Below are 18,526 nucleotides of genomic sequence, written 5' to 3' on the forward strand. Positions count from 1 at the left end.
TAAAATGGAAATACTCAGGTAAAGTACAAGTACCTCAAAATTGTATTTAAGTACAGTACTTGAGTAAATGTACTTAGTTACATTTCACCACTGCCTACCATGTCTTCATTTTTTTTCGGGTTAAACTCAGCGAATAAATGTGTCTTTATGTTTTCAGAAATTCCTCCTATACTTCTCAAGCTAAATAAACATTAAGAACCCCACTTGGATCAGCTGGAAAATGCATGATCACAAATAGGACAGGGGTGTTTTTGGACCTAAAAATAACATGGGTAAATTCCAAAAAGAAGTGTGAAACTTTTGGAAATTAGTTGGAATGAAGTTGGCTAGAAAGGTGTAACACAGCATCAGGTAATAATTTATACTAAAATCAAACAAACACAGAGTTATCTTTGACACAGGAGGAGAAAAGATGTCAACGGGAAGACAATAGGAAGTAAAGGATCCTAACATTTCCCAATATTCATGTTTTGTATATAAATTCTCAATCTGAAAAACTACTATTTCTATTAGAAAAAGGGGTGGAGTTAAAAAGTGATTTTTTTTTCATTGTACTGAGTACAGTAAATAGACTAGATATAATAGCTAGGGTAACTAGTGTTTACTAAATATATACTTTTTGTTTGTTTTTCCATTTAATTATGCCTCTGATTACCACATTACATCTCACAGATCATGTGTTTCCTGCTTTAACATTTACAGTCATTTATTGTCTGAATCGGTCTTATTTTATAATAAATAATAATTTTTTTGATAATTTTAATTTTTTAATAATAATTTTTGGATATAATTTGTAATTTTAATTTTGTGCTTCATGTATTTTAGGCTTTTAGATCTTTTTTAAAAATCTTTCCTTTGCGTTTTAAATGTGTTGTAGGCAGATAAACAACCAAAAACAAAACAGTATTCATCAATATCTTTATTATTTACAATAGGCTTAACACTGATAAGCAAAACTTCACAGTAATATAACGTGAGCTTTAAATAAAAAAAAACAACAAAAACACAAAATATATATTTTGTACAATAAAAAAGTTAATGTTAACATCTCTGCCATTTTTTAAAATCCCTGTTTAGATTCACATATTCCATTATTTTGCGTGTTGCTTTACATTGCACTCGTACAACTGAAGAAGTGGCCTTTGGTATAATGATGTGTACACACGTTCTCCAGAGCTGTTCTCCAAAACAGAGACAGGAGGAAAAAATAAACAAATATACAGGATAAATGCAGGCAACATAAATAACTACAATGCAGAAGACTGATGATGAGAAGAAGCAGAGATTTGTGGTCAGTTCAAATAAACAATCAATGTATTGACTGTAATCACAGATTGAATATCAACATGTTTTTAATCTGAAAATAAAAAAAAATAAAAATGGAAATGTGTTTGATTCTGTGGGTTACATTTTTTCTTGATAAGGCTTTTTGGGAAACCTGCTCCACAGAGATGCACTAAAAAACAAACAATAACTTAAAGTTTGAAATTCTAAAAAAATAAAAAATAAAAAGTTATTTTTTAGACATGTGGTCAGATAATTAGACAACAGAGCAGCAGACTCGTGTGTCATTTGTTAGAGGAAACGTAACCAGATGTTGCTGCACCAACAGAGTTAATGGCCACTTATTTACGGCCTTAGTAACCAAGTATCTAAATACATAATATTTGTAGACAAAGTGCATCTTTCCGTTTCAAGTTTGCATCTGACCTTTGACCTCCACATGACAGAAAGGTCTGCTGTAGTGATGCTATGATATGTTAATCACAATCTCACAGCAAAGTAAAAAAAATAAAAAAACATGTTTAAAAGGAATACTTCACCCCTCAAAATAATCAGTTGTATATCAACTAATCACTCTCTTTTATCTTAAATTTGTTGAAGAAAACCATTGTTGTGTGCCTCCACAGTTAATGAAGAAAACTCTTATGGGGACCACATTTAACAGCAAAACTATAATTTACAAACTTTCTCACAACTCATTCAGTATAATCCCATGTATCCAGTTTTATGCCCAGTACTTCCAAAACGATTTACACACTTCAACCTAAACAGTCACACTACTTGTCCCTGTGATTTAAATAGTAAGGTTTTAGCAAAAATGCATGTGTTCAGGAAGTATAGAGCAACCAATTGGATAAATCAAACCACAAGTGGTGTGAAAGTTTGTTACAGATGTTTTGATGTAGTTTTGGATTTTTTTCTTTACCATGGAGGCATCATACAAAAACAAAGTGTTTCTTTAAGCATTCAAGGTAACACAGGGAGAGTAATTTATATGCAAATCATTTTGTTTGGTGAATGATTCCTTTAATGATGGATTTTGCCATACCTGTGAATACTTGCAATACTTAAATAATTTGTTCACGATAAAGGCACCAAGAATCATGAAAGAAAAGCTGATGGAGGTTTTTTTTTTTTCATCCATGTTATTTGAAACTCACTGTGAATAAAATAATGAATCATTTGTCTTTAAAGTTGTTTGGCAAGAAATTGGACATTAATACTGACACACAACATGAAATGATGATATGAAACGCACCACAACACAAGTTGACAAAAAACGTTTACTTGGCAAACCATCAAGTGTCATTAACAGGCATTTGAAAGTGTTATGGACCTGCAGTGTTTACAGATTTTGTAGTATTCATGATGCAACATGTGTCGATGAACCGATGTGTCTGAGGCCGTTTCCAGTGTACATTAAGATGTGAGCCGAAGCAAAGAAAGTTGTGTGAGCTGTGTGCGCGCTGTACACAGTTTTGTTTGTGCTCAAAAAAACAGAGCAGCCTTTCTGTACTTTATTATTTAGTGAGACCAAAATTAGAAGTATGGGCCAATAAAAAAAAAGAGATTTTAATAAATAAAAAAATGGCACCTTAAGAGATTAAAGAGTCATGCAGATGAACATTCGACCGGGTTCAGAACGGAAGAATAATACATTCATAAAGCAGATATTCAGATCTGGGTGGATGAGCCTCAGTCTTGCAATACATCTCTTCAGTCAAAAACATTGCTCTTTATGCTGTAACCACACATAAATCTTTTGTTTCCTGGATATGAAATAAATCAAATATTTACATAACTTTTCTCTCAAAATAGGTCTGTGCTTTTAATAAAAAAAAAAAAACAGGAATAATTTAAAATTCAAGTTCATACATAGACATTCTAAAAAGCATTTTTCTTTAAACCAAATAATGTACAAATCACTCATGTGCTGAAGACATACTGCAGTTTGTTTTGTTGAGAGATCAGTACTGTGTGATTAGTGTAAAGTAGGTCTCTGCGTTTCGCAGTGTTCATTCATACATGGAAGAATTTGAGGCACTGAGGACACGACAAGGCTACAGGGAATCCAGCACTGTCCACACTCGGAAGGACACTTATAGAAATACTGTCCCAATTCACCTGCTCATGCGCTACCCTGTGCTCTCTCCTCCCCTCTCTCCTCCTCCTGCCACTCTTTTTAATGCTCCATCATACAAGAAAGAAATGTAGTGTGCAAGGATAACTGGACATAAATATTGAAATGCTTTAGGAGAATGGGGCGTTTTCCCCATTTCTGTGGCACTGTGTTAAAGTGTGAACATGAGTCACGTCACTGAAGCAAAGACAAACGCTGTGCATATGATAAGACGCCCCACGTTCATTCACTATGCTTTTGTTCTGTGGGGAATAAACAAAATAGATTGATATAAATCTTTTTTTTCTTTTTTGATAAGCATGTATTTGGTAAAACTCAGGGTTTCATTTGAGCTTATTTACACGCTTCTCAAATGCACACAACTTTTAATGGTGTAAGTGATCCCTTAAGTCTTTCTCGACAGTCTCGTCTGGTGTGGACACGTGGGAATGTCAGTCAAAACACCTGATTATTCTCAAAAACCTTATAATTAAGGGTGTCACGATTTCTATTCTAAATCGGGAAATGTTTGAAATGAGTTTACAATTTCGAAAGTTGTATCGAAGTCAAAAGTAACAAAGTCAAAGGTTGGATCATTGAAACCAGAAGTCTAAACGTAAAGCCTCAGTGGGGCACATTACAGAAAAATATGGCAGTTATATCACACTTGACACCTTTCTTTTTAAAAAAGAATGATAAGACATGTGAATGACAAGGGCATAAAACCATTGATCTGTCCATCTCTACGGATCAAGGCTTCATAATCTAACTATGCAGGGTTCGTACATTTTTTAGAATTACAATTCAAACATTGTAAGCACTTTTCAGGTGATCCGAGTGTCCAGATGCAAAGTCTATATCATCACCTTTAATTGATACTATAATTATAATTGCAAAACATCGTGGAGTAAAAGGGGATGGCCACTCTCATGATGCTGCAAAGTGGAACAAAATAATTGCCCACTTTTAATTTTGGTGCCCAAAGACAACAAACAAATATGATAACTGAATCATTTCATTTGAAATATTAAAAGATTTGGATTACATGACAAGATTAATCACCAAATTATGTGTACAATCAAGAATTTTTTCAAGTTAGATATTTAAATTCAAGCATATTTTCAACCTTAAAAATTAAAGTTAAAATCATAATTTTCCAAACTTTCAAGACTTTGTTCCTGAATGATGGCATAGCACTGTTGGAAAAATTAAATTAAATAAAAATCATGACCTTAAAATTGAATTGTGGTAAAAGAGGATCGTGACACCCCTATTTATAATTTGATCACATTTGTCCATCTTCTTAAAAATACTGACTGTCATGAAAACTAAACAAAGAAAAGAAAAAAACAACATCTGCACACAAAATAAGTGTCAAATTGAGACCCCAAAACCTTGAATCCTGACACTTTCAAATCATTAATGGCTTCAAAAATGGCTTATGGTCACTCAGTTTCCCAGACTCACAGTACACCCAACTGATGATTCACTTTTCTGTGAAACACTGTTTGAGCTTCGTAAGTGAAAACATTTGTGTAGTATTGTCAGTAAGGCTGGGCGCAGCCGCTATGGTTCTCGCTCAGTTTGTGACAGACTGACAGATAAGCAGAGTGAGCTCAGACTTTACCTACTCTCTGGGCCGGCTACACACAGCTGATACACTCGACATTCATTTGACAAAGAGGCCTTTATCGCGGCCAGGTGGAGACATGGGGCATCTAAACATTTCATGGTGCGACTTAAACCACATTTAGTTTGGTATAAACATATCTGAATATGTACAGGTCAGAGCAAAATTAGTGTCCACACTGGCATTTTATGAAAAAGTTGTTTGTAAACAGTAAAAAATAATAAATTTTGTAGTGATTTCTCTGAGGTACTTTAGAGATTCTTCTCATTTCGTCCCCCAAAAAGCTGTCAAAAGAACCGGAAACATTAAAAAAAAAGGGAATATAAGCAGTCTGTCGGGTAGTTAGAGTTGACAGTTGGTGTTGTCACAGTGGCTACCTCTGTACTACGTCACTAATCTCTTTGATACAGCTGTGCAGGTTGTCCAGTACAATGTTGGGCCCCGCGCCGCTCAGCCCTCCACCTCCTGAGGACGAAGCCCTCAGTTCCTGCAGGCTGAGCTCCAGCTTCCCCACTGCCTCTCTGAAGGCAAATTTGTTCCTCATCTGAGGGATGCAGTCCACATAACCTGAGCAGTAGTCTAGCAGCTGGTGGCCGGCGTCCAGCACCTGGCTGCTGGAGGGGCTTTCGGAGCTGGCGTGGAGGGCGCTGCTCAGGCACTCGGCACACTCCAGCAGGGCCTCACGACTAACTCGCTCCAGGGGCACCCTCTCCGCCTGCTGCCTGGTTCGCCGCAGGGCCACTTTGGAACCGGCAGATGTTGCTGTGTGTGAAGAGGAGGCAGTGGTGGCGGCTCCGTTTGCCATTTTGGTGGGAGTCGTGTTGGTGGCAGAGGAAGATCCAGGAGGCACTTGTGGTGGTGGCACTGACGGTCTGCCCGTCGTCGCTCCTCCTGACATTCGACCTGACCGGTGGCCTTTCAATGTGTCTCCGTTTACCTCCACAGGTGCTCCTCCTACCTGCTCCTCTCCGTCGCCGCTGTACGAGTGTTGCAGGCTGCGCAGCGTGGGAGGAGGAGGAGGAGCACACTTGGGTTTAACAAGTCGAGGCCTGTCCCGGTCTGCTTGGTGCTCAGACAGCAGTTTAAATCGGTTCCCCTGAGAGTCCAGCCCGACCAGGTGCACGTCAGCTGGGCTGTGCTTCAGTGTGGGGGAGATCAGGACCGGGACTTTGTGGTTGTGAGTTGGCGCACCTGCTGCAGCCGATGAAGCACTCGAACTAGAAGACTTAGAGGGAGATGACCAACTCTGCTGTCTGTCCAGTCCTCCACTCTCCTCTCTGCCCTCCCTGACCCGAGACAGACTGTCCGATTCCCCCACCTCCCCCCCAACCCCTGGTGCCCTCATCCCTGCAGCAGCACCGCGGGGTAATAGCTTGGCTTTGGGCCTTTCCCTGATCTGTGCGGTCCCCTCATCCATCCTCCTCTGCAGAGTTTCTGAGGGCCGTGCAGCCCCGTTCTCTGGCTGGGAGGTGGTGGAGGCAGTCCTCTCTAGAGGGGGTTTCGCACGGTTCCTGGGTAAAGTCAAAGCCATGCGCTCCAAGTCTGGCAACCCAGCTGACATAGAGGAGGTAGAATTGGACCTAGGGAAGGGTTTAGGCCCTCCAGCTATACTTCCACCCTCCTCTGAAGAGGCTGTCTTTCCTGTCCGTAGCCCCAGGGTCTTTTTAATGAGTCTAGGGGTAAAAAAACCCGCCAACCCGCTCCAACTGCTGCCGCTAGTCACCTGTGAAGCAAGCCCCCCGCCAGAGGGTTTTTGTCCAAAAGCAGCTCCACAGCAGCGCGACTGAGTCTGGGTGGGTTCTCCATGGGAGTGAGAGGGAGAGGCGGAGAAGCCACCGAGACTGTCCGACTGGGGCAGGGGAGGAGGAGCGCTGAAATCAGCTGTAGGCTCGTATTTCTTGTGAGGCTGCGTTTCCATCTCCCGGAAAGAACTGCTCCTCTTGGGTGGCGTCGGGAGGTTCTGTTGCAGCTGAGAGGATGGCGAGGAGGAAGAAGAAGAAGATTTCTTCTTTATGAAGGAGCTGAAGAAGCCAGTCTTGCGGTCTCGTGTAAATGTGCCCATATCCTGCGCATCTTCTAAAAGGCTCGCGGGAGATTTATCTCGTGGCTGTTGTTTTCTTGGCAGAGCCGGGGAGCTGCCTGATCGGCCATCCCCTCCTAACAATGTAGAAGCCCAGCCTGGAAAGAGACGAGAGGGCTGGATTAAGGCTGTGCAACAAAACTGGGCTTAGCAGGAACACATCTATCTTTGTTAAACGTTACTTAACACCAAACAGGTCATGAAGAATATTGCTCCGAACTCCATTAGACTCTCAATATGTTTCTCTTTACAATTACTGTCACTCAGTGCATCAGGCAGCAGTGTGCTGTTACGAAAACATGGACTCCCCCCTCTCTCTCACACTAAAAGCTATTCTTTCCTCCGTTGGGACTCATGAGTAAGGAAAAAGCATTTCAGGAAAAGGGATGGAAAGTTTTTAGGCCATGCCAGTCATGCACATGCAAACACTAACTCAATGATTTACAAGCTGCTCTTGTAAAAAATGGGATGATGAATACACTTCCAGGAGTGGTGCCAAACAGAAACTGCCCAGCCCCCTTTTTACTAGGAGGGCCGTTGCATAACTCTGAGGGAAATACATTTTCACACTGCTGGACTTTAAATCAATACAGAATGGTGCACAATCTTCTCTAACCAGGGAATGAATTATGACTTCTTGAGGAAAATCCTGCATATCCAAATCCATTATATCTACAAAAGTAATGTGAAAAGAATGGCACTAATAATTCACTTAGTATTTCTTACTTGGCATGGTTCTCTCTTCATCGATAGCATTTGCATGTAAATATAAATGCATACAAACAAATATTAATAAAACGCATTAAACATGAACATAAAATACAACTGTGGTCGCAATCTTTGTGGCCTCATTAATATCAAATGTATACTTGGTGGTGTTTGATGTGTTGTGCTTATTGACATTGTGAAACCTCTTTTATTGAATTTATGACCTAATGAAAGATACTCTTCACTGGTGAATAAAAGCTGAACAAAATGGTCACAGTGGCAGTAGTAAGAAGGTGAAAAAGACATTGGACAACAGCTTGTCTCCTTTACACAGCAGGTAAACACACAAATTAAACATTTTATTTTTTTAATATAAAACAATAAATAAGCAATAACTTAAACGAGACATGACAAACAACAGACAATGTTATGGAAATTTAATATTAGGGCGAGCAAATATTAATACATGATGTTATCCAAGTATTGATTGGGATATAGCAGTGATAAAACAAATGGGACGAGACAGAATATGATCACAGACAACAAACAGTTTCCAAATATTTAAAAAAGAGACACATTGATCGCTCAACATATTAGTGTTATTTTTGTGTTTGTGGTAGACTTGAAGGCATTGAACTCTCTGCTAAGAAATTGGGTGCTTTTTTAAATACTTTAAATATTTTTAAATATTGGTGCATGTTGAGGTAGGTGAATGTAAGACCAGTTAAAGCAGGATACATTAGCCTCACACAATAGTAATTTATCTCTTGTTGGTAATGATGGCAGAAACTACAGCTATTCTAGAATTCGTTGAGGATTATTTTTAGTTTTTGGGGGAATAAATCTTTATTCTGTGTATTTATATTTTTGATTACAGTCCATTTTATCTAACATGTCCTAATTGGTGTTGGGTGACATGGGCATGAGCATTGAAGCTTCATGGCTGAATAAACAGAACTTTGAACCTCAGAAATCAAATACTTCTGAGTGCTGAAACAGTTGTAATTCTAGCCCAGTGTAAACAGACTATGTCAGGCTGGGCTTGCAGATCTGCCATGAGGTAGCAGAAGATGATCGACCGGATACCAGACAGGTGGCGACACCAGTGGTCAGTTGTGATGGAAAATCATGGCCTTTCTTTTCTGGCGGCGGGCTTGGCGGCGCTGCAGGCGGCTCAGTGTATCTGTGTCCTCTGGCGTACCTGCAGAATCATAATGTGGTGCAGCAGACTGGTTGGTAGAAAGGGAGGCGTGTCTGGCTGTACCTGAGTGACCGTGCGTGCCGTGGTCAGATCGCCCGTCGAGTCCACCCTCAATGTTTTCCTTGTTTTCTGTGTGCTTGTGGAGTGTGCGGGATTTGGAAGGCAACAGGGGCATGTCATGACTGAAAGGGTGCAGTGGTCCGCAGTGACCAGAGGAGGCCGTCTTACAGAGCTCCTCTGCTACCTCTGGAAAAAAACACAAAAACTCAATTAGAAGGCAGTCACATTCAAATAAAACAACATTCCTTTACATTAATACATTACATTATCATACATCTTACATAACAACTACATTCATTTACAATTTTTTAACCCTCCATAGTCAACCTTGTATTTTCTACCTTTACACTTCTCTTACTATGCAGATTAATAAAGTTTCATCCTATAGCAGGTTTCTCAAAGAAGCTAAACTGAGTTTCCCTGTTCAGCTTTATCACCGCACCAATTTTAGAGAATTTTGAGAATAAACTACATGTAACTGTACCTTCTGAGATGCTGGAGTCATGGAACATGGTTTCAAATGCTTGGTGGATCTCTGCAAACGAAGGCCGGTCCAATGGGCTCCACTGCCAGCCTGGTAGAGAGAGAGACAAAAAGACATGTCACTAGAAGAAAGAACTGTGTTTGACAATTTGAATACATTTTTTCCTTCTTTCTCAGAAGAAGATTGTGAGTTTTAAGGCAGAAGTAAAGAGGATACAGTGAATTGTAACATGACAAAGATTTAACAGAAATCTAAGGAAAAGTAATGTGCAAAGCCCAATTTCAAAAAGCTGTCAACCTCTATTCATGTTCCTACTGGAAGCACTTGAGGAATAAGCAAAAGGGATGTAGTATAGATAAGATGGCGAATACTCACATGCCCTCATGAGTTCATAGACTTTGGGTGGGCATCCCTCGGGCTGTTCCATGCGGTAACCTTTCTCCAGGAGGTCGTAGACCTGAGACAGATCGATTCCAGGGTATGGAGACATGCCGTATGTTGCAATTTCCCACAGCAGCACCCCGAATGCTGTAGAGAAAGAAAACAATGAGAGGGTCAAACTTACACACATTGGAAATGAGGTATAAGGGAGGAACACTCATTAAACGTATGCTAATGGCTTGCTCACCCCAGACGTCAGACTTGATGGAGAATGTGTTGTATGCGAGGCTCTCTGGTGCGGTCCATTTGATGGGGAATTTGGCTCCTGCGTGGGCAGTGTAGGTGTCACCAGTCATCAGCCTGCTCAGACCAAAGTCTGCTACCTTCACAACATGATTCTCCCCGACCAGGCAGTTCCTCGCTGCAAGATCCCTGAGAGAGAGAGAGAGAGAGAGAGACAGAGGAGTTACATTACTCTGACATGAGCTGGACAAATGTGCAAGACAGTCAAAGCTAGAGTGTCCCCTCACCTGTGTATGAAGTTCTTCTTCTCCAGGTATTCCATGGCAGAGGAGATCTGTGTGGCCATGTACAGCAGCACCACAGCATTCACCTCCTCCTTGTCACAATCTCTCAAGTAGTCAAGCAGGTTGCCGTGTGGCATGTACTCTGTCACGATGTAGAACGGTGGCTCCAACGTACACACACCTGTGGGAGAGGCAGCAGTTAGAATACAGATGGCAACAACCACTGAGAGTGAATGTGTGGGTAGTTTCAGGAGGTTAAGTGTACATATTGAGATAAATATTGTTTGACAACTGGTTTTGTAAAAAGGCACAGAAATGTGTAGAATCAATGGCGTTTATAAATACTGACCTAGCAGCTGGACGAGGTTTGGGTGTTTAACCTCCTTCATAACTGCTGCTTCTTTCAAAAATTCTTCAACTTCCATAGTGTCCTCCTGTCGAAAGGAAAAAAGCAAAAAGAACAAAATTTCATCAGTGGGTTGGACAGACAGCCGTGGTAAGTAAAAACAGCATCAAAGGGGCAGTCATGTGTATTACCAAAGTCTTCCTGCAGGTGGCGAACTGTAACCACTTTTACAATTCAGCTTTCTACTTTAAAGCTCAGTGAAATTGAATTATAAGACGGACTTCTTACCTTGAGTGTCTTGACTGCCACGGTGAGGTTGTACTTTTTCCACACTCCCACGTACACCTCTCCATACTGGCCTCCTCCCAGCTTGTGCTTCATGGTGATGTCTGTGCGCTCCATCTCCCACTTGTCGTGGATGGGTGACACACCGTACACTGTGGGCTTGTTGCATTTGGGTGCTGGGTAGTGCAGGGTGGTGACCAGGCCATCTGCTACAGTGGAGTGGTGGTGGACCAGCTCGGCAAGGGTGGCAAAACGGCTCTCAGACGTCACATACACCTAAGGGGGGGAAGAGGAAGGAGGAGTGAGGACAAAGGAAAAAGGACGAGGAGAAAAGATGCTGTCAAGACAGCTACAGCAAACTGCACCACAGTGAACCAGACAACATAAGAGTATCATAAATATCAACCCTACACTCTACCTTTCCATCAGAGGATGTGTTGATCCGGTAGTGGTAGACTCTCCCCTCATAGCGGAGAGAAATCGACAGCTGTCCAGGGCTGCTTTCGCTTTCCCGGACAAGGAAACTGCCGTTAATGAGGGATGAGAGCAGGTACTCTGCAGCGCTGCGTGACACGGGCCCGTGGTACCAGCTGTGCTTCTCCAGACTGTTGACTGGCGTGATGTAGTTTGAGGGCACCCAACCCTGGCCGTTCTTAGAGCGCACTTCACTCCACTCTCCATTCTGGTTGTAGCCCAGCACACGCAGCTTCTCACCTGGACAAAGGAGGAGAAACTTGTCAGACCGTTTCCGAATCATTTGTTACTTTTATCTTACTCATGTACAGCTAAAAATATGCCCTTTTAGTTAAAAAAAAGACTTGAGTTTAAAGAGAAGCAGTTTCATGGTTTAATATTTGATGCTGATTACTGGATTTTAATTTCACAACAAAGAAGGGAATTTCTCATCAGGTCACCGGGTTGGTCATCCTGCCTTGATACCAGGAGAGAGAGAGGAGTCATGGAGACAACATGCCCCAGATTGAAACTACATCAAAAGCTACTGAACAATGATAGGGTTGTGTGAGCTGCATATCTGTCATAGAAGGCTCGGCAAAGCCAGGCATGTAGTAACTTGGTCTGTTGTCTCCATCTCTGTCTGTCTCTGACGTCAGTGAAGGAGACATGAGTGAGCCGAGCGGCTGATGTGCTGGAGACTGAAGGAGGGGGTGTATAAGTGTAACAAACGAGGAATGAAGCAGTGATCAGTTCGGCCAGTCTGATGGAGACTCGGAAAAAGACAAGGAGATGGGGTTGGTCGAGCAGAAATCAGGCACTCAGCCCGCCCCGGCAGGGTGGAGGAAGCATTAGTGTACCTACCTCGCACTTCCACCACACAACGTCTACACTGCCTTTTCTTCCTGTCTATGTCCGTCATTATCTCTCCAACCAGTCAGAATCAAAGTTTTAAACACAAAGCATTATGTTTAAAACAGTACGATGTCTGTTAATTATGCATCCAATAGTCTCGAAAGTAATGAAGCTTTAAAACTAAATAGAGTCTACAGCAATAATCAGATTTTCAAACCGATGCTGCACAAATAGAACGACGCTGAGGAAAGTCAACTGGTCCTCAACCTGTAGCAGTTACACCATTCTGTCCTTGAGCAAGCAGTGTTTAATTGACCTGTTACTGTTACCACAGTAAGTCTAGAACTAGCATTAATGTGTTTTGTGACATTTTTGCACCAGGTTTTTAAAGAAAAGAAAAGAAATTCCTATTTTGTGTGCCTTTACTTTTTTTTCTTTTTGTTGTGGTTTTAAAGAGATATCAAGTGCTTTAATAAAAAGTTGCTGATTTGTCAAAAAGTTTAGTGTTAAAGTTTAAAATTCAGATATTGTAAGAACCTTACAAAGCATCCCTTAACCCAAGTAAATCTTTAATGTCGAAAGACTTAAATGGTATGTTGCCTTTTGGAGGGGAGATTTCGCTGGTTTTTGCATGTTGCTTTAGATACTGGTGAGACAATTGAATTTGCTCCATGAAGTGCAGATGGAGCAACAAATGAATGCCTTTAAAGCCAGACAGCAAAACAATGCACAGCAGTTTATAATACTCAAACTCTTGAACTTTATCACACCGGCAACTATTAGATCTTTCGACGCAAGGTAAAATGTAAAAAAAGCATTCAAAAATATCCACCAGTTTATGTAGGGCTGGAGTCAGTCTGATGTGGCTTTAGGATATCATGACTCGGTCGCATAATACCCTAAACTGTGAAAACCTGCAGACATTTAACTCCATTAAGTCTAGTCAGTCACACAATCCCTCTAACCTGTAACCACTAACCAGAGCTTCAGGTTTTGCTCTGAAAAGCAAAACACTGCATGCTACCGATCCACAGCACTACATTAAACAGAGATGGTTATCCACATCCAGCCCACCAACACATCTGTCTCCTCTGTGTCTAAGTTTTGTGGGAGTGGAAACACTGACTGCCTCCCTGCCTCACACTGGGAGCCATGTGTGCCTGCCTGAAGCCGGGCCCTGGTCTGGTCGAGCATGGTTTGCCCTGGCACGGCCAAGAGACAGAGATTAGCTCCAGACACGGCCCCGCTAAGCCGCTCTCTCTGATCGGCCCTTGCCCGCTGTGCTCATCCACCTGTTATTATTACAGTTGAACATATTCCATATTAACGCGGCATTAGAGGCATGCTGGGGCGTTTCCATGCGACAGAGCAAAGAGCGGGACCGATAGGAAAAGTGCAGTAGAGCCTGGGAGTGCACATGTGCTTGCATGTGGGCAGGAATCTCAGATTCACTCCATGAGTCAGGGTCTAAACATCATTTCCATCCCAGGCAGCTGCTGTGGAAGTCTTAAAACGATGGCTAATTAACACACTCTGCCACGTTTAATGTTTTAAATCGGTTGCGGACACAAGCCTGGCCGTCTCTGGATAATGTTATGGGGATATTTTAAGCTCATTACTCGGGGGAGAGCTGGTTAACTGGTTGAGTGCTGCTGGTTGAGGAGGAGGTCTGAACTGAAGAAGAGTGTATAAAGAAGGGAGGAATAAGAAATAGTGAAACGATTAAAACATAGTATAAGCACTGAGGTTGTTAAAAGTATCAATAGTCTGATACTTGTTTTATGTTTAAAATGATACAATTTGTTATTTATCCATTTGATAGCATCTAGCTTCAAGTATTGAAGCCATATTTAAAAAAAGAAAATATCCAATGTGTGAGCCTAGGAGTTTTTTTTTCTTTTTGCCTGAATATCAGAAGTAGTATTGAGTGTTGTATAGCAGTTTAAAATTCTGGTATCGTGACCACCCTGATATGAATCACTCATACTATAGTAAAAGAAGAATGTGGATGTGTGGGCGGATGACAAAGCTATAGGCTGGGGGTCCGATACCAGCTGATGTCACACCTCGTGAAATAATAGTGGCGGTTGGCGGGGCTCTATTGACACACGACATTCCTCTGGCATAACTTCACTTTTACTCATCGTACATCCTTTCTAGGAGCCTCTGACCTGTCAATCATTAACACTGCCTTGAGCTTTTTACTGATGACTCTTTACTCCATGTGAGCTGATCCCTCTGTTCTGTCGCAACAAATGTCAACAGTGATGCTTAGGAAGGCGTGGTGGAGATAATGGATGACATGGAGAAATCTCTACAGGAGTAACAGGAGCCACAACTTTTAAGGATGGTACATGGACAGATTGTACCAGAGGACAAGTAATTCAAGTCTCCAGCACATTCCGTGATGAAACCTTTTTTTTTGTGAAATCAGAATTGAAGTGGTGAGGCACTTAATTGGCAAACAGCATCAACATTTTCAGTTCTTGCAAGTTATTTACAGTGAATGAGAAAAAAAAACACATTGTTTACCTTTAGTGATGCTAAGCGTGTTGTCTCCACTGGCGACAAAGTCATAAAGTGCAACGAAGAGGTTGGGGTCGCTCTCGGCCGCCCCCAGCAGGTTCTCCTTGGAGCTCCAGCGCACCGCCTCCGTCAGCGCTGCAGAGTCCAGGCCGAACGGCCGGTGGAGAGCTTCTGGAGGAAAAGAAGGAGCAAGGGTCAGGGAGAGAGGACAAAAACTATTAGACACATGTGACTGACAATGCAAACATCATTCAACCAATTACAATATTGTTTTATGTCTAATCGCTACACAAACTGATCACAAAAAGTGGTCGTATTCCAGTACTGTCTTGACGCAAAAAGTAAAAGAGGACAGGCTGATGTCCTCTAATCAAATGACACAGATTCAATTATAATTCTCAGAGTCCATTTCGCAGATCGTCTACCTGTCTGTCCAGGCTGTTTCGCCTGCCTGATCCCTGTGTGGAGATTACGGCCGCTCAGAGCCGCCCACTCTTCGTCAAAACTGCTGCTTGCCTGGAGGCACCTCAAAATCATTACTTTAACCAATCCACTCGCTGAAGAACACTGTTATCGCCGGCTGCACACACAGAGGCCTGTCGTATCTAGTCTGAGCCAGGTAAGATCTGAGGTGGGAGTGTTTTTGTATGTGTGTTTATACCGAGAGGATTAGGGAGGAGCTAGGACATCAGGGCAGGAACGATTCTCTCTCTACACAAGGTGCAGTGATTACCATAGCTACATAACACACACCCACATACACACCATGACCGAGTACATGCGTTGCTTACACGTACTAAACTCAACAGCTGCTGCCAAACTCTCTACATGTCTGGACAGCTGCTCCGCGAGTGGGAGAGGAGGGTGGAGAACGGAGAAGAAGCACTGCAGTACAAGCAACTTTATAACATAAAAGTTATGACATAGCAGGTTTTGTCTTACAATAAGGTACAAGCCATGACTCAAACATCAACATAGTGATAAGGCTTGAATGTTTTTTTAGAATAACCATAAAAACTTTCCTTAGCGGATACACAACAACCTACTTATCTACTCTGCCAACAGGAAGCAGTATCTGTAAACTTAAAACTCAAAAGATATCTTTAATAAAAAAACAACATACAACTTTATTACTAAAAGAAATGACTATTTCATGTTTACTTTAGCTTTCTATTGTTTAAAGCGAACACACAATTGAGTGAAACACAAAATAAACAGCCTTGCAATAAGCCCTACATTTATAAAAGTACTTAGTTTTGGTGTAACAGTGGTGTTATGGTTGTTTTTGGGGCTGCAGTTTGTGATTTACTTGTATAAATTTGCATTATACTGAGTGGTATATTTCATCCATGTGAGCAAATTATTTAAAAAAATAAGGAAATAAATACAAATGCCAAAATAATGCAGAGACCATCAACATGGTCAGGCTGCATCATTTTTAAATAGCAGCTGTATGATTTGTATACATGCAGCCCAAAATAAAACGAGGTTTGGCAGTGAACTACATCAGCACAGACTACTCATTATTTCTTTAATGCTGTGGTCATGAATCCTGTATTTTTATTTTTGTAAAAATACAACTAAATAGCTAAAGCTGAAGTGCAAGATTAAGAAACTGATCACATGGCTATGATTTGGGGAACAGAAAGAGACAGCATAAGGCATTTATGAGGACAGCTAAAGGTCATCTTCTGGTTTTCAACATCTGCTGTCACTTCGAGCTGTGACCACCTCCACATTCCTTCTTCTTTCTTCCATTTCTCAACTGTAATGCAGCGTTTAAGAATCACCAAAAACTACTTTTAAGACACTATGACAAGATAATATGGACATACTATATTCTAGGTCTAGTAATAGACCAGCCAACCAAAACTCACAAAAAGCAATGTCATGCAACTAAGCTAAAAGGAAACTCGTGGTAGGTTTTTTGGACCAAAAAAAGAAAATTGGCTTCTAAGGTCAGCTAATGTGTAAAAACAACCACACAACTTGAAGGGTAACATTTCTATCAGATTTAGTATTTCATTTGAGAATTAAGAACACAAGTGAGTATGACTGTGAAAGTGGCACATGCTTTTATCTCTAAACTTCTGAGACACTGTAATTAAACTGTTAAATACTTAATCTTTCCTATGAACAATTTAGGTTGGCCAATGCAAAAAGTACTGAGTGAAATCTGTGTGCCATTGTTCTAATCTTGCAAAGTTGGCGGAAATTCATCAAGAAATTAAGCATTTCCCATTGTTAGTCCACATCATGTGGCAGGCACATGCCATGCATGCAGATGAGAGCTGAGAGATTTTCTGACTTGTGTTCAAATCAGCACTCAGTGTCTTTCTCCTTTGCCAGACAATTTAGCTCAATACTGTGTGATCTATCCACATATAAACAGCAATTGCCCACCTTTGTTCTGGACCAGCATGCACTGCAGCGCAGCACTGGCTGTGACCTGGCTCAGCCACAGTTCCCAGTACATCTTCTGCCCTGATCTGGTCAGCTACCAGTCCCAGTATCCAAAGAAACGCTGTCTTTTTTCTCAATCCACGGTGCAGACTCCAAACAGTTGTTTTAAAGCTCCACTGTGTCTATGTAGACTGAAAAGCAAAAGTGTACATTCTCCTGAAGAGCGGGCTACTCCTCTAAACCATCTCCTTCACCGCAGGAGCACAAATGCTCTACGCGAAACAATCAGAGAGACAGAGACCCCCCAGACAAAGTATTTACCCACGCTGTCCTTGAATCAAACCACCTTAACTTCTGAAGTTACAGTAGTTACTAGCGGCCTCCTGCTGGGAACTCCCTACCAGCTTTGATGTGGCCTAGGGGAGTCAAGATTTCCAAGGTCCATCTGGAGAGCACAGACATCCATGACTGATGTTCTCTGTGGTTTAACGCAGTGTAAGGGCAAAACGTGGCAGAGAGGGAGTGAGAAAAGCGTGTGGTGGAAGGGGGGCATGTATATACAGGGGTTGGGGGGTTGGCAGGGTGTATGGTATGGAGGAAAGTTGAATGTGACATGTGTGTGTATATGTGCGGTGTGGGAGTGTGTGAGGCCTGGACCTGCACTGTGGGCAATAGCAGATGGCTGGTCTTGTTCCCCCAGGGGAGGGGAAGGGGTCCTATTGACACACACTTTTCGTGTGTGTGTGTGTGTGTGTAAATGTGCATGACTCCAACTGCTGTAGGCAGGCTGAGCCAACTGTCAAAGCTGCTCCTCTTACATATCACATCACTCTTCTTAGGAATGTTTTTAATGAAATAGTGATATTATGCCTTACACATTTGTCATAAGGTCTCCATCTGAGGAATCTCCATTGCCGTCATCCCAGACAAACAGCAAGACACAAAAAGAAACCCAATCACTGATTTGTCAAGTACTCCAAGGTGCAAATCAAATAACCCAATTACCTCAAATTGTTTTCATAGCGTGATCCAGTTTCATTAAGTCAATCATATTTTTAAATGGCTTCTAAATCCTTCCTGTGCCAGAGAAAAAGCAAGATGCTGTTGGCTGAGCTCAAACCTCATGTGCTGGACAGTTTGATTGAGGCAGCAGTTGGTCTGCGTGGGGTATGTCGTGTGCCCGT

At 41.7% G+C, this 18,526-nt stretch overlaps 1 protein-coding gene across 2 annotated transcripts in view; it reads right to left on the bottom strand.

The window, feature by feature from the left end:
• Positions 1-901: 901 nt before the first annotated feature.
• Positions 902-18,526, bottom strand: part of abl2 (c-abl oncogene 2, non-receptor tyrosine kinase) — a 29,040-nt gene continuing 11,415 nt past the window's right edge. The window contains exons 2-12 of one of the 2 annotated variants that reach the window (XM_059340788.1): positions 14,946-15,110; positions 11,524-11,819; positions 11,109-11,381; positions 10,824-10,908; positions 10,478-10,655; positions 10,195-10,379; positions 9,942-10,094; positions 9,567-9,656; positions 9,086-9,268; positions 7,840-7,854; positions 902-7,211 (exon numbers count right to left, since the gene is read on the bottom strand). In XM_059340788.1, the coding sequence (XP_059196771.1) occupies positions 5,407-7,211; positions 7,840-7,854; positions 9,086-9,268; positions 9,567-9,656; positions 9,942-10,094; positions 10,195-10,379; positions 10,478-10,655; positions 10,824-10,908; positions 11,109-11,381; positions 11,524-11,819; positions 14,946-15,110 (3,428 nt within the window). In that variant the 3' untranslated portion in view covers positions 902-5,406. The remainder of the gene's footprint in view (positions 7,212-7,839; positions 7,855-9,085; positions 9,269-9,566; positions 9,657-9,941; positions 10,095-10,194; positions 10,380-10,477; positions 10,656-10,823; positions 10,909-11,108; positions 11,382-11,523; positions 11,820-14,945; positions 15,111-18,526) is intronic. The other variant, XM_059340789.1, reaches the window with a different exon arrangement.

Source organism: Centropristis striata, chromosome 9 (genome assembly GCF_030273125.1).
Source record: "Centropristis striata isolate RG_2023a ecotype Rhode Island chromosome 9, C.striata_1.0, whole genome shotgun sequence".
NCBI lineage: Eukaryota > Metazoa > Chordata > Actinopteri > Perciformes > Serranidae > Centropristis > Centropristis striata.